This window comes from Protopterus annectens, chromosome 10.part0, assembly GCF_019279795.1.
Source record: "Protopterus annectens isolate FY-2018-M chromosome 10.part0, PAN1.0, whole genome shotgun sequence".
NCBI lineage: Eukaryota > Metazoa > Chordata > Ceratodontiformes > Protopteridae > Protopterus > Protopterus annectens.
Window position 1 is genome coordinate 1017157814 of NC_056744.1, and position 17095 is coordinate 1017174908.

The following is a 17095-nucleotide window of genomic DNA, read 5'->3' on the forward strand; positions in this document are numbered from 1 at the left end:
CCACCAACCACTGGCCACAGTGACCACGGATGCCTCGCAGATAGGGTGGGGGCATTATCTGGAAAAGACAGTCCAAGGCACCTGGCAGGATCATGAGGCTCACTTGCACATCAGTGTCCTAGATGTGAGAGTGGTGCTTCTAGTGTTGCAAGCATTACAGGACTTTCTTCCACTGGGAACTATTGCAATACAGACAGACAACATGTCAGTTGTGTGGTACATAAACAAACTAGGAACAACCAGATCTTATCCCTTTGTCGAGAGGCCCTGAGAATATAGCAGTGGGCAACCTCCTCCCAGTGTTTTCTGATAGCAATGCACATCCTGGGGAAATCCATTGTGATAGTGGACAAACTCAGCAGAGCAATTCTAATGCCCCCACGAGTGATCCCTATAACAAGAAGTAGCAGAAAAGATTTTCCGCAAATGGGGGCAGCCATGTTGCGACCGTTTTGTGACGTCCATGAATGCCAAATTCAGCAGATACTTTGCCTTATCCCCCCTTTGGTGGAGTCACCAAGGGATGCACTTGTTCACGATTGGCCCTCAGGTCTCCTCTATGGTTTTCCGTTAATTCCTAAAGTACTTCAGAAAGCCAGTTGCTTGGGAAGGGACTTGATACTCATCGCCCCATACTGGCCTAATCAAATCTGCTTCTCCTTCCTGTGGCCTCATCTTCAGGAGGAGCCTTGAATTCTGGACCCGCTTCCAGACCTTCTGACTCCCGTGTCAGGAACGCTCCACCCATCCCTTCAGACCCTCAAGCTGACAGCTTGGCTGCTCCAATTCCAACTATAGCCAGGTTTCCAAATCTATCTTCTTCAGTTAAGCACATCCTAATTTATTCTCATAAGGCTTCAACAAGAAAGATATACAAGAGCAAGTGGAAAAGATTCTCCTTATGGGCCTGTCATAACCACATTGATCCCTATTCTGCCCCAGTCGATTCCATTTTATAATTCCTAGCAAAACTTTTCAATGAGTGTGCAGCTGCAACTACCATTAGAGTTCGGCTAGCAACTATATCCAGTTTCCATTTTGGTGAATCAGGCTCAAACATTATGTCTCATAGGTTATGCAAAGCCTTTCTTAGAGGTACCTTATTGTTAAGATTGCCTATCAAAGATCCTCCAACTCCATGGAGCTTAAATTTTGTCTTATCTCTTTTAATACCCCCCCCCCCCCACTTTGAACCAGCATCATCTTGCGAACTCACATTTTTAACCTGGAAAATAATCCTATTAGTAGCAATCACCTCTGCTAGAAGAGTATCAGAGTTGCAAGTTTTGTCTGTAAAACCCCATACTTGCTTTTCCATAAGGACAGGGTGTCCTTACGAATAAATCCTTCCTTTTTACCCAAAGTATCATCAAATGTTTTCTTCTCAAATTACGAGAATAAGGCAGAATATATGTTGCATCAACTAGATGTACATAGACAATTACGTTTTTATTTGCACAGAACTAAGAATTTCCGAACATCTGACCCAACTATTCATTTCCTTTTCAGATTCAAAGAAAGGTTCTCCCATCTCCAAGGTGACACTTTCAAAATGGCTTTCAGATTGTATAACTTTTATCTATAAGTCTCAGAATAAGGATCTTCCAGGAAGGGTTAAAGCCCACTCCACAAGAGCCATTGCAACCTCTTCAGCGTTTATTGCTAGATTGCCAATTGATACCATTTGTGCAGCAGCAACATGGGCAAAACCACATACATTTATCACTCCTTCTTCTTTCAGCTTTTTCCTGGTTAGGGGTCACCACAGCGGATCACCTGTCCGCTCATGATTGGCAGTGGAGTTTTACAGTGTCGAGTTGCTAGCCCAACCTTCCACAGAAGGCACACGCACTCATGCTTAGGGCCAATTTAGAGTATCCAATCCACCTACAACATGTCTTTGGGATGTGGGAGGAAACTGGAAAACCCGGAGGAAACCCACGTGACCACAGGGCAGACATACAGACTCCACACAGAAGGCACCCCAGCCAAGGATCGAACCGGAAAACCTCTTGCTGTGAGGCGGCAACGCAAACCGCTGCACCACCCTGGCCACCCATACCTTTATCACTCATTACAAAGTCGATTTGGCCTGCAGGAATAGGGCCTCTTTTTGTTCCACGATTCTGAGGAATATTCTCCCTTGAGCCACTCAAGATGATAAGTGCTAGGGACACTGTCCCAACCTGGTAAGAATGAAGGTGAGATAGGACAACACATAAAGAAGTTACGTACTCACCATAACATTCCATGTGTTGTCCATCTTCGCCTTCATTCTTACATCCCTCCTTTCCCCCTACACTTCTGATTCCTGAAAGACTGAGTCTCTACAATTGGAGGACCTGAATCTCTGACCTTCTTCTATTGACCCTGGTCTTTTTTTCTATGACTCTTTATAAGAGCAAACAAGATCTGGTGAAGGTTATAGTGCATGCTGGGATAGGGTTTAGCCACGAGCTGGCAGAAGACCTCGAGCTTGAATGTAAAGGCCAAGACGGATCAGAGGATCAGATCCAAACCCAACCTGGTAAGAATGAAGGTGAAGATGGACAACTCACATGGAACATTATAGTGAGCACATAACTTCTTTTTTAATTTTCTACTCCATGTATTTTGCCTGAATTTTTCTTGCTTATTTTCTAGAAAATAGCAGAAGAAAATGCTGAGAAAAAACAGATTCAATTAGGAAAGCTGGAAGCAACTATAAAGTCTCTGTCAGAGGAACTGATTAAGGTACTCATTTAAATGTAGTTACATGTTAAGATCCTCGGCAAAATGTAGTTATAAGTAAAGGTCAAACAAATTTCTAACCTGATTTTTTTTCCCTTGAAGTTATTAAGCAAGTAGCGGTCTTTATAGGAATTTCCTGTTGCATTTTATATTTTATTTTCAAAAAGGTTCTAAACAGGAAGTGCAGTCTCTTATATTTCACAGTGCACATTTTTTTCTGGAAAAGTATGTTTTTATAAATGTAGAAATTAATTATGCAGTTTGATTCCAGATTATTTTATTCAGTTAATAGGATAACTTTGGGTGAATGATTTAGGCAACTGGTGCTAATGTATGGCTTTTCCATCTATACAAAACATCCGTCTATAATTTATTTTTTTATGAATAATAGTATGGTTCATGCACAAACTATAGTCCCACTCACTGGTTTCCTTTTGTAATTAGCACTGTCACCAGCCGTTTCATTTTTCTAAGTTGCTTGAAAAATCATTGTTAGCCCTATGAATCGGGTTTGGAGCTTTAGCTTTCTTTCTGTAGCAGATGAGTGTTGATTTGATAAGAAGCATCCCATCTTTGATAACTGTGTCCTATACTACAGGCATTAGTACCACTTGTCTGGCAAAGGTTTTCCAGGTTGCCACTCACCCTTTCTATTCCCATAAAGTACAATGCATCTCTTTCTATTTCTTATAAATAAACCTATTTACTCAGAAAATTATGCCTGCAGCAAATCTCTGTCTCACCTGCTGATATGTATGTCAGATGCCTGCATTGATTGCACAGGATGCCAGTTAGAATATGAGTAACATAATTGCAGTCCTCTGAACAGAGAGAATTTAAATACAGAGTGTCCGGGCTTACCAGTATCAGGTCTGACTTTTACGATAGGGAGCCATTTAGGGACTGTGTAGGATACTCTTAGGTGCTCTGTATATAAGGGCTTCAGTACCCTGACCGATCACCACTGTTGCAGAGAGCTCAAGCTTCCTGTATTCACAAAAAAATACCAGAGCTGGTGCATTATCCCCATTATCAGGCTGTCTCCACTTCGAGTTTTAAATGACACTCCTGTTATTTTCTGAGGAAAGGAAGCCATAAAAAAGACAGTCCTGCTGTAAAGCTATTCTAAAAGACTCTGGTGAGACTGAAGACAAGTATTTCAAGAGACCTACTGTCATGATTTAGGAGCAGTCTGCTTTTACTTCAGAAGAAGTGCGTGCTTGATAATATTTATTTGAAATCTGTTTCTGCTTTACCTTTGTGTGAATCTTGTGACCTACTGCACGTTGACTAATAGCCAAAAAGTAAGAAAACCCCACTCCTATTTCCACTGCTCCAAGGTGCCAGGAGCTTTCTCTGAGCTTTCCTTCTAGGGCATCTTTCTCTCCCACCCCATTGCCTTCTTCATTGTTGGCTCCTTTGGTACGTTTTTTTCATGCTCATTCTCTTTTTACATGGTCTACTGTACTGGATTGTTATTTAACATTGGCACTGGGCCTTCAGGCTGCCATACATGGAAGCTAGACCTCTCTTCTTTTCCTGACTGCATAGCAGAGTTCAGCACCAACATTAATAGTTGCAGCATCAATTGCCTGCTTTCTGCTACTAACCCCTTCACTGTGGGTTATTCATTGCCATTTTTCATGGCAGCAATTCACATATCAATTGATCTGACAGTGCCTCTTTAGTTCTGTCTCTTCTGATATTGGTCTGTCAAGTATCAGTGGCTCCACTGATGTTTGCCATTCATACTTCAACAGGATTCTTGATCCTTGCTTCTCTGGCATGAGGTTCCTTTCATTAATCAGTCACAAGATTTGGCTTGTCAAACAAGCACTTTTAAAAGCACTGCAACCCCCCCCCCCTCCCCCAGCTTTCAAACACACCAGCTGATCCTTTTAACACAGAGCCATCTTCAAACCATAACAAGAAATGCTTTTACAAATCCAAGCACTTAGGATATGGATCCTAGAAAGGATTGTGATGAAGAGCTAATAATTTCTTCCCCCACTGAGGATCCCAAATTTGGTAAAAAAATTGCAGTTGATGCAATGCGGTGGCAGCTGTTCTATAGATCCTACTTCATTGCCACAAAGAAGGCAGCAAAAGGCCTGCAGGTTTCCCCCCACAAAGTTTCTTGGTGATCCATACACTGCATAGGGAAACCCCAGATACCATGGGCCCTAGCTCTAAGAACACAGGCAGGAATTTTCAACCTGTTGTGGTCAGTTTGGGTAGAAACTCACAAACCTGATGCCACAGCCCTGTGAAAAGCTCTCACTATACAGAGTCCTAGTGTCCACCCTGTGACAGAGGATCCTGGGCAATGACTATGTCTGGAAAGCATATGTCTGCATCTGCTACATTGTCTTTATGGGTATTCAGCTGTCTAATGCACAGATTTTGTTTGTTTCCACATGGGCATGAGTAATGAGTTAAAGCATGTTGTGGAAAGAATGCCAGATATTCTGTTGAAAGATAAAATCATGACCCAGGCATCGACTTATTTAACCCTTAGCAGCCTTATAATCCCTATGGTTTATAGTACCATGGGGGGTGGGGGGTACTGAAGTATCCAGCTCTGGTTTTGCAGTGCACTGACACTCCCCACTTCTTCAGATTCAGTTTGCCAAGAATACCAATACAACCTTTTTTTGGATTCTCCATTTAACGATCCCATCCTGTTTGGGCCAGACGTAAAGATGAATCTACTAACATGAATTAGGAGCAGTGCATGTCTCAAAAAGTAAAGGCTTATTTATTTTTGAAACTTGCTTACACTTTACCTTTGTGGGAGTCTTGCAAAATACTGTACATTGATTATGATGCCAAAAAGTAAGAAAATTTCACTCCCATTCCCATTGCTCCAAGGTGCCAGGAGCCCTCTTTGAATTTTCCTACTAGGTTTTCTTTTTCACCTGCCCCACTTTTTTATTTAGTACATTTAAAAAAAAGTGTTTTTTGATTTTCTTTACTGTAGCGTCTCTAGCCCTTTCAGAAATGTGGTGTTTCTTTAATATGGGAAGTTTCCTATCAGGAACTACTGTTTAGACTTCTGGTATTTTGGGGGCTTATTTTCTGAGAAAATGTACACTTATGTAAACTTTTCTGTTCTTAAATAAGAAGTTATGTACTCACCATAACGTTCCATCTGAGTAGGTATCTTCATTTGTCTGCAACCTTTGGGATACGGATCCGATCTCGGATCTGAGCCGGCAACTTCTACCACAGCATAGATCCGAGCTCCTAGCTCCTCCCTTTACCCATAATCCCCTGCCAACCCTGACTGACCTCAGATCAAGTTTGCCCCATATAACAACATGCTACTGTGTCCCGGAAGGGATTCATCTAAGACAACTCCTACTTAGAATCATATTGGTCAGGGGGAAGGAGGGTGGGATGGTTGCAGACAAATGAAGATACCTACTCAGATGGAACGTTATGGTGAGTACATAACTTCTTAATCTAAAGTAGGCACTTCATTTGTCAGCAACCTTTGGGACAGAGTCCCCAGCTACCTGAATCTTGGGTGGCCTTCATGGAAGGATATTCCGGAGCACTGCAGAGCCAAAGGACGCCCTACCTCTGGAGACAACATCCAGTTTGTAATGGCTGATAAAAGTATGGGATGAAGCCCAAGTGGCTGCAGAACAAATATCATCCAAGGGAACCCTAGATCTAAAAGCAGCCGATGTAGCAACGGCCCTAGTAGAATGAGTGCGGACTCCCTGAGGTGCAGGCCTTCCCGAACTCTGATATACTAAGAGAATACAACTAGCTATCCATCGTGACAGGGTAACTTTAGAAACCGACTTGCCTAAGTTGGTTTTGGCAAAGGAGACAAACAACTCGTCGGATTGTCTATGACCAGCCGTTCGATGAATATAAAAGCGCAGTTGTCTGTGCACGTCCAAAGAATGCAGTTTATATTCTCCTTTGTTCTGATAGTTGGGGAAGAACACGGGAAGATTAATAGATTGATTAATGTTTGCTTCAGAAGATACCTTAGGCAGAAAAGACGGATTGATCCTGAGGTAAACTCTATCCTGATGGAAGGCCAAATACGGTGGTTTGACACAGAGAGCCTGAAGTTCAGAGACTCTTTTAGCTGAAGTAATGGCCACCAGAAAGGCCGTTTTCCAAGAGAGGTATTTGAGATCAACCGTGGCCGCCGGCTCGAAAGGGGGGCTTGTCAAGGCCTGTAGAACTAAAGATAAATCCCATGGGGGTACTACCTCCTTGATAGGAGATCTGAGGAGGAAGGTACCCTTGAGGAAAGCTTTACAGAGCTTGGAGGTAATAAGAGGGCCAGATTCATGCCCTGCATGATAGTGCAAAATCGCTGCTAGTTGTACCTTGACTGTAGAACAGCTAGCCCCCTGATGAAAAAGGGTAGTTAGAAAATCCAAAACCGATGTTAAAGGCTTCGTAAAAGGATCTAAGTGACGGTGCTCAGCCCAGATGGAAAAGCGTTTCCACTTACTCCGATAGACCTTTCTGGTGGATGGCTTGTGTGCTGCTACTAGAATGGCTTTGACTGGTGAGGAGATTCCGGGAGTCCTTATCAGGAGTGGAACTGGAGCAACCAAGTCGTCAGCTTGAGGTTGACCAGGTTGGGGGTCGGAAGACCCAGAGGGTGAGTAATGAGATCTGGAAGGGGATCCAGAATTCAGGGCGGATGAATCAGGTGAGACAATAGGTACGGGAACCACGTCTGACGAGGCCAGAATGGGGCAATGAGGATCATCTTGCTCCCCAACCGACTGGATTTCTGTAAAAGTTTTAGCATCAGGGGCAGTGGAGGGTAAGCATAAAGGAGACCGGGAGGCCAGGCATGTACTAGAGAGTCTCTCGGGGACTCCCCCAGAGGGGGGATTAGAACAAAGTAACTGTTGCCTTTGGTATTTGAGGGGGAGGCAAAAAGATCGCAACAGGGTTGCCCCCATTGGGCAAATATTTGCTCTGCTACTAGAGGATTGAGAGACCATTCGTATGGGGTCAGGATTGTACGACTGAGCCTGTCTGCTAGGATGTTGGACCGTCCCGGAATGTGCGTTGCAATGAGAAAGCGGTTGGTGGATATCGCCCATTCCCACACTCTCATGGCCTCACGACAAAGAGGATAAGACCTGGTTCCCCTGTTTGTTGATGTACCAGACCACTGACATGTTGTCGGTTTGTACCGCAATCGTCCCAATCGGAAGAAGGTCGTGAAGTGCCTGCAACGTCAAAAGCACCGCCCTCATCTCTAGGACATTGATATGCAAGGAGGTCTCTATGTTGTTCCACGTGCCTTGGACTGTTCTGCCTGAATAATGCCCCCCCCCACCCCAGGCGAGAAGCGTCCGTGGTCACTGTGGCGATGGGGGGAGGCATTGAGAATGGGCGTCCCGTGTGGAGGCTCGGGGACTGGAGCCACCACACGAGCGACCTTCTGCAAGTCCTGTTTAGGGGAATGGGATGGTACAGGGGGTTGCGAGACAGGGACCATTGCACCTGAAGGGTCCACTGCAGGACCCTCATATTCAGACAGGCCAAGGGCAGCAAAGAAATTGCTGCCGCCATGGATCCTAGAGCCCTCAGGACCAATTCCGCCGGTGGAGCTTGAAGTTGGGGGATGGCCTGTACATGCAATCTCAGGTTCTGAAGCCGATCTGGAGTCAGGAAAGCAAGCATTAGTGTCTCGCCCCTATGAAATCTATTACCTGTGAAGGAGGCAGAGAGGATTTGGCCATGTTGACCATCAATCCTAGACGTGGAGCAAGATTGAGGAAGTAATCCCTGCATGAACAGAGCAGATGCCTTGTTGGGGCGGTTAGGAGCCAGTCATCCAGGTACGGAAAGACCTGAATTCCCTGGAGTCTCAGTTGGGCCGCTATTGCCGCTAAGACTTTGGTGAACACCCTGGGGGCTGAGGTGAGACTGAAGGGGAGGGCCCTGAACTGAAAGTGACTGGCTCCCAGCCGGAAGCGGAGAAACCTCCTGGAGCGTCTGTCCACTAGAATGGGATCATACGCATCCTTGAGGTCTATCGAGCACATACAGTCGTTCTCCCGTAACAGGGGGAGAATAGATTGCAACGTGACCATTCGGAACTTTTCTTTGAGTACTGCCAGGTTCAAGAGAGAGAGGTCGTGGATGAGCCTCAAGTCTCCCATCTTTTTTGGCACCAGAAAGAACCTGGAGTAAAACCCTGATCTGAGCTGATCTGGGGGGACGGGTTGGATGGCTCTTTTTTGTAAAAGCTGCTGAATTTCTGTAGCAGCCGCCTCCCTCTTGATTGGGTGGTACGTCGGGCAGGCTTCTGGTTTTGGGGGTTACAATAAAGGGAATTTGTTTAACATCTGGATATGATGCGAAGCACCCAGCGATCTGTTGTTATGAACTCCCACATTGCTAGGTGCCTCGAAAAACGCCCCCCCCCCCCCCGACTGCCTCCAGAGTGGAGCAGCCGGGCAACCCCTCAGGGGTTCTGCGTGGGCCTCTCAGAGAAGGGTTCTCTGGACCCAAAATTCCTGGGACCCCCTCTGCCTCTAGGGCGGCGTCCTCCCTGTCTTCCTCTGCCACGAGAGGACTGGTTATCCAGAGCAGACTGGGATTGATGCGATTTCCGGAACCACATCTTCTTCTGACCCTTTTGGTTCTTGGAAAAGGACCTCTGGGGAGCAGAGAAGCGGACTCCGATGGCAGACAGGGTCTTCCCGTCTTTCTCGCTCTGGACTAAAGTGTCGCGAATGGTTTTGCCAAACAGAGCAGAACCATCAAAGGGGGCATTCGCGAATGATGCCTTAAAGGGTTCCGAGAAGTCACAGTGTCGGAGCCAGGCTTGTCGCCTCATGACCAAGGCCGACTCTGCCAGCTCTAGCGGCTCCCTCAGTGGCATGAGACAAAAGCCGCACAGAGGTGTTAGAAATGGACCGTAGAGTGGACATTCGGAAGGAGTACAGTTGTTTGTCCCCTTCCGACATGGACTCTGGGGAGGAGGCAGCGTATTCTTTTATTAGATCCTGCTGCATCCGGATGACGTGTGCCATATAGTTCAGCGCCCTTATCGAGAAGGTTGCTGAACTGAAGGCCCACTTCCTAAGGTGGTCCATCGCACGAGACTCCTTGCTCGGTGGGTGGACCGTGGGGCTCTCCTGAGCCAACTCTTTCTTGGTGGCCGATGCCACCAACATGGCATCCACAGGGGGACCTCTGCTCCAATGGGTTCTCTCTGCGGGGGCACTCAAGATCCTGTCCGGGTGCTTGGGGACTGGCTCTACAGTGTCCGGCTCCCTCCAAGCCCTGGTGACGATAAGGTCCACCAGGGAGTCGGTGGGGGACACCCAAGAGGTAGATGGCCCTGCTTCGAACGCCTCTAGGAATACGGACTCATCGGAGGAAGACTTGGGGGCAGACCAACCCCCCTGATCCTAAGCATTTCCATGATGTCTCCAAAGGAGACATCCTCGGGGGGTGACCTTGGGGAGCCTTCCCCTTCATCTAAGTCCGTATCTTCCGTAAGGGACTCTGGGGAGTCCATGTGCCTCCTCTTACACTTAGACTTGTGAGGAACCTCCTTGGGGGGGAGGGGGGGCTGTCCGAGGAAGTCTCACCAGCAATGTCATGTTCCGAAGGAACACCCCGTGGCGCTGAAGCAGGCTGCCCCAAAGGCCGGGTGATGGGAGCCTGGACCAGCTGAGAGGGAGTGCAGGGGGGAGCCGAAGCCAGGACCGGAGGCCCGGATGCACTCAACAGTGACCTCTCCACCGCAGCAAAAGCCGAGGTGGAGCCGCCCTCGATCGGATCCAAGAGTCGACTCCCACCCAGATCCGAAGCGGGACCGGACCCGGGGCCAAGACCATTGGATCCGAAGGACCCGCGTGCTCCAACAGGGACAGAGCCGAAGGCACACCGAATCCCTCGGATCTGAAGCTCGGCCCGCGGCTCCGAGAAGTCGGATCCGACAAACTCGAGGGAACAGTCAGAGCCGAAGTGCCCAGCACTGTCGGCTCCGACCCACCCCCGGATCCAACGCGGCTCGGCTCCGAACACTCCGAACCCGGAAAATGGGTCGGAGAAGGAGCGATTGGAGCAAAGAATGGGGTCGAGCTCCCCCCCAGAGGGGGGGGGGGGAGGCAAGAGCACTCCAATCTGCAGCTGGGCCTGGATGAACCTCCTCATTATCCAGTCCATGTCTGCATCTGACATGCTATAAGTGGACCTCGAAGAGGCCACCGAGGCAGGCCTGGAGTGCCGCCTCGATGACCTCGACGAGGACCGAGTCACCTCCTCCTTGGGTCCCGGTGAGAAGCAAGGGGACCGGATCTGAGGAGGAGGCGATCCAGAAGCCCCGGAAGGAGAAGCCCGTTTGGCGGGCGGGGCCGAGGAGAAGTCCTCGGCCTGCCTCTTATGGTGCTTCTCTCTCCGCTTGTCTTTCCTGGCCTCCCTCTCCTCCGGAGCTGAAGCGAGAGGTTGAGTCCCGACTGGAGGGAGGGGGGCAGGAGTGGCCGCCACCGAAGGCTGGATAGCGGCCACAGAAGTACCGGAGGCCGGAGCCGGATCTGGGGGCAAAAGGCCCGTCAGAATCAGCTTCGACCTCCGGTCCTTAAGTGCCCTGGGGTTGAACGCCACGCAGATCGCGCATCCAGAGGAGAGGTGTTCAACCCCAAGGCACCTAACGCACTGAGTGTGGCCATCCGCCGGTGAAAGCTTATGGCCACACTCGGTGCACTTAGAAAAATTGGCTTTAGGGGCCTCTGACATTTTTAAATAAAGGAAAAAAACACACTCACTAGGCCCCTACACACGCCACACACACACATTATGACCAGCAAGGAAGGGAGGAGAAAAAGGACCACAAAATTAAATTTAGTTAGATAAAAAAAAAAAAAAAAGGGCTATAGGGGTACCTAACCAATTACTCTCACTCACACCAAAAGAAAAAGGGAAGAAAATTGAAATTTTTTCCTCACACAGTTTCGATAAAGCAGGAGCTCAGGAACCTAGCTTGTAGCTTGAAGTGCGGCAAACTAGATCTGAGGTCAGTCAGGGTTGGCAGGGGATTATGGGTAAAGGGAGGAGCTAGTAGCTCGGATCTATGCTGTAGTAGAAGTTGCCGGCTCGGATCCGAGATCGGATCCGTATCCCAAAGGTTGCTGACAAATGAAGTGCCTACTTCAGATCTAGTGTTTTGTGTGAGGAAGTGTTTTGTTTGGGGAGAGAATACTATGCGTGATGTAGTGCTTGTTTTCAACCATGGTAACTTACCTGCCATTTTTTCTGTCAGACTAATTTTATTCTAAAAGGTTTTCTGACTGGACCTCATTCTGTGTGCTTCCTCATTCATTACAGTGTTTTGGGGACATTGTATTTGCATGAATGTGTAAGTGTGCTGTTTGTGCGAATTATTTGACAACTTACCTTCTTACTGACTCATTATAGCATTTCTGATTACATCTGAAGCATCTTCATACATACATACATACAAATATTTCAAGCACGGGCATTAATACCCTGCTAGCTTGCCAGTATGCCAAAACACTTGTTCCCATGATAAGTGTCCAGGCTGTTCTTAAAAATATCTAAACTAATACTGCCTTTAATATAATTAGGTAGTTGGTTCCATGCATCGGCTAGTCTGTCGGAGAACCAATTAATATACTTCTCATTCCTATAGAATCTTCTACATAGGTTGTCTGATGATTCTCTAGTACTTTTTGATAAACCCCATTCATTCCCAGAGGTAGCTGGTACCCTATATTACTGAATAAGATCTCCTCTTGGATATCTGTAAGAAACAATGTACAAGTTTAGATATTTTAGTCTTTCGTAATAACTTAAATTTTCACATCCATGGATGCCCTTGGTATATTTCTATTGTATTGTTTCCAGTTTACTCATGCTTGTTTTCATATAGGGTTTCCATATTGTTATTCCATACTCAAATTTGGGTCTAATGTAACTAACAAAAAAATGACTTCATTATTTTTGATTTCCTAGACTTTATAGATCTTTTTATACAACCTATAGTTCTATAACTATCATTAACCAATTGGTTGACATGATTAGAAAAACTCATAGCTGAATCTACCCATATACCCAAGTCCTTAAATGAGTCTGCAGTTTCAATCACTGTATGCTGTATTAAATATTCACCTTTCAATTTGTCCCCCAAATCTCATATGCTTAGTTTTTGATGTATTTATCAACATATTATTCTCCTGTGCCCAAATGTTCAATTTAGTCAAGTTATTTTGCAGACATGCCTTATCTGTAACACATGAGCTGAAGTTGTTAATCTTCTTCCTATTCATCACTGATGGGTTCGGTTCCGAGCCCTCAGAACTGTTGGCCTTATACCAAGCTTGCGTGCACCAAACACTCTCGAGCTAACCTGCTACCCGCAATGCCCCTCACTCAGTTACCTCAGATCTCATTTGCCATACAGCCATATAGCAGCGTTTCACCGAGTTCTCCAGCTAAGTGACATATTTTTTCAAATTTTATCAGTATTTGTGAGTTCTTTCTGTCAGTTTATTATCTTTTCTCTAATTTCAAACTCAGCTCTACCCACAGGCATTTCTTTTCATACCATTGTTGGTATTGATCCCTTTACCCTTGGGGAATTCCCATTACCATTGTTGGTATTTCCCTTCTCTCTATAACTTTCTTCTACTTTAGCGTGTGTGTGTGTGTGTGTGTGTGTGTGTGTGTGTGTGTTTCTTCTGTTATGTTGGAAAAGAAAGGGACTAAGGGGTTTAAACACTGCTCTTCTTGCAGTGGTAGACTCCCGAATAGTAATTTACATGAAGAATATGTGTATTGTTTGGGGGTTCCGCACTTATCGGCAAAACCTCCTTGTGACATTTGTGAAAGCTTCTGTCAGCAGACGCTGAATGAAAGACAAAACAAGTTAATCCTTAAGGGCCTGCTTCCTTCACCTTTTTTGGAGGCTATTTCTGCACTGGAGGTCTCATCTCCTCCTTCTGTGGACAAGATACGTCCTTGTTCAGACCCCTCTTCACCGGCTGGTGATAGGGGCAAAAGTCATAAGCACAAGGCCCACAAGACTTCTACTGAGCACAGTATCGCCTCCTCAGCTCCAAGTTTGGCTCCAGTGTTTCATACCGAAGTCACCTCGTCGGTGCCTGTTCTGGCTGCGATGGCTACGGCGCCAACTACAACTTCGGTTCCGACCAGTCTGCCTGTCTCTACCTCAGAACCAACGTCCCCCACCTCCGTTCTGACATCAGTTCCGACAACAGCTTCAAAGCCGCTATTGACTTCCACCCCAGCTGTGACCTCAGGTCTGAGCCTGTTTTTGGCTCCAATTGTTCCCCTGCTGACCGTTTCCAAATTAGAATCATCGGTGCCATTTTTCAATACACCACGGATCCAGTACTCCCCGTCGGCAGATCCATTTGCCGGACTGGCTTTTAGCCCCTTTTTGGACCAGCCTAATTCCTCCTCAGGGGCATTGGTAAGGTCCACCAGGAGTCTATCAGAATTGGATGTGGTGCATCTCTTTGATCAGCTGCTGACCGCCAAGGGAATTACAAATTTTCCTAGAACCCATCCCACTCCAGGCAAATTTTCCTAGAACCCATCCCACTCCAGGCTTTGGGTCTATTACCACAGTGACCCCTACATATTCTCCTCCATTGGATCCCTCATTTCCGAGGCTCATATTTCCAACATCTGCGAGAAGACCCCTTACCTTGGCGCCAACAACGACCATGTCTGAGCCTCCGAGGCCCCTTTGGGAGTCGGTTCCATCGGAACCCACCCTTCCTCAATCTCATGCTTGGGAGGTGGAACCCGTGGTTCCAGCTGTGTTGCCGGTTCCGTCTTTGGGTCAGAGGGTGACTCCCATCCTGGTTTTGCTTGAGGCTCCGTCCCCAGGAGCAGACCGAGTAGAGCGAGATGTGACTCTGGTTTTGAAATTGCCTTCTTCAGTTCCGGGCTCCCATTCCTCTTCAGGCAGGCCTGCTTTCCGGGTGATGGAGAGCGTGCTTACTTCGAGTAACCCTCCAACGTCGGACCTTCCACCCATTCCCTCTGAGCTGCAGCTATCAAAGGCCACCCCCTCCCAGGACTCCGAGAGCACAAGGCCCAGGAAACCCCTGTTTAGGGTATTTCCCTTTCTGAGTCTCCTTCGGATGCTCCCACCGAAGAACCCCCTCAGAAACAGGTCTATAAGAGGAAACACATGGACTTCCCAGAGGAGTCCCTCATGGAAGATACGGACTACGATGATGGGGAAGGATCCCCAAGGTCCCCCCTGATGATGTCTCATTTGGAGACATCCTGGAAATCTTGAAGCAGAGGGGTGACTGGAAGCCCTCCAATCCGTCCTCGGAGGAATCTGTATTCCTACAGGCCTTCCGCTCTCGGCCCTCTGCTTCTTGGGTGACCCCCCCCCCACCGAGGAGTTAGTCAAGCTCATCGTGCAGCGGGCATAGAAGAATCCTGACTCCGCTGAGGCCATCCCCAGGAGATCAGACAAGATACTCTTCCCCTCAGAGGATCAACCCCGTTGGTCTAGAGGTTTGCCAGTAGATGCTATGGTGTTGGCGGCAGCCACGAAAAAGGACCTTGCGGAGTAAAGTCCTGCTGTCCACCCGCCCAACAGGGAGTCCCGGGCAGTGGACAGGTTCGGGAAGTGAGTTTTTGCATCAGCGACCTTTGCTGTCAGGTCTCAGAACCTTTTGTCACATTTTATGAGGCTTCAAAGAGATCTCCATCACCAAACTCTATGGAACCCTCGCGGGTCAAGTTTCGGATGGGACACGTGATAAAGTTGCTTCCCAACTTGCCACCCTAGAGTCAGTTTCCAGTTCATCCATGAGGTTGCTGTCCTACGTAACTGATGGAGTAGCTAGAGCTGCGGGTGCAGGCGTAGTTATGAGACGCCAAGCCTGGATGCGCATTTGTGATCTCGCAGACTCCTTCAAGTCTTCCTTTTTAAATGCCCCTATCGAACCATCAGCTTTGTTTGGTGCTAAGGTCAAGGATACATTAGCCAGGTGCGAGCAGGATGGGAAGACCTTGTCTGCCGTGGGTATATGTTTTTGCAAACCTCAGCGCTCCTTCTCCAGGAACCAGAGGAGTGGAAAGATGTGGCACAAGAAGTCTCAATGTCCTTTCCATGAGGCACTTGGTGAGGACTCCCCCCAGAGGTAAAGGGGATTCCAATAATGGAACATGCCCCTTTCGGGGCAGAGGGGGTCCCCGAAATCAGGACTCCAAAGTCTTTCTCGGGAAGACCGTATCAGCACTCCTGAAGCGCTGCCTGATTGCTTTCCTCTGGAAGCAGTCGGGGCACGTTTCTCTCTGCACCAAGCTGCCTGGCTCTCTATTACAAATTATCAGTGGGTGCAGAGAATAATTTCCAGATCACATCTCCCTAATCTCTGATCCAAGACCTCCGAAATCCCTTCCCAATGTTCCACCCAGTCAAAGGTAGGAGGCAGCTTCCGAAATACGAAAGCCATGTTAAAAACGAGTCATCCAACAGGTCTTCCCAGACCAATGCGGATCAGGGTTTTACTCAAGATTCTTTTTAGTGCCAAAGAAGACCGGGGACTGGAGGCCCATTTTGGATCTCAGCCAGCTAAACAAATCAGTGGTTCAGACCAAGTTCCGCATGATCACGATTCAATCCATCCTCCCCTTTCTGCAGGAAGGTGCGTGGATGTGCTCGTTAGACCTCAGGGATGCATATTACCACATCAATATGGATAAGCGCTCCAGGAGTCTCCTTCACTTCCAGCTGGGAGCCAATCACGACCAATTCAGAGCCCTGCCATTTGGCCTCTCGACAGCCCCCAGAGTGATCATGAAATGCCTAGCAGTGGTCACAGCTCATCTGAGACTTCAGGGATTCCAGGTGTTTCTGTATTTAGACGATTGGCTCGTCTCCGCCCCCACCAAATGCCTTCTGGTCAGGGCCCTCCACTACACATTAGCAGAGTCGCTAGGCATCACCATCCAATGGGAAAAATCCAACCTTCAGCCCTCACAGCAATTGGAATTTATAGAGGCAGTATTCAACACTCAATCAAGTCTCGTTTCTGTTCCCCCTCACAGCTTCAGAGATTAAGGGCACAAGTTCAAGTGATACTCTGTCGAAGAAAGGTGTCTGCAAGGGAAGTTCTTCAGGCTCTGGGGTCTATGGCGGCAGCCATCCCTATTGTTCCCCTAGCCAGATTACACATGAGACTGCTACAATGGCTCCTTCTGTCTCAGTGGATATCCAGTCTTCATCTCCTGAGCTCACAGATTCTCATCACCAACACCTGCAAACAAGATCTCCTCTGGTGGATGAGTTAAAGATGAAAATCGTTGGTGTCGCCCCTTCCAGGCTCCCCAACCCAGTGCC

General features: G+C 47.6%; 1 protein-coding gene across 1 annotated transcript in view; it reads left to right on the forward strand.

Moving 5' to 3' along the window:
• SASS6 (SAS-6 centriolar assembly protein) overlaps positions 1-17095 on the forward strand; it is a 1319564-nt gene that overhangs the window by 766439 nt on the left and 536030 nt on the right. The window contains exon 10 of the mRNA XM_044085777.1: positions 2644-2733. Within this exon, the coding sequence (XP_043941712.1) occupies positions 2644-2733 (90 nt within the window). The remainder of the gene's footprint in view (positions 1-2643; positions 2734-17095) is intronic.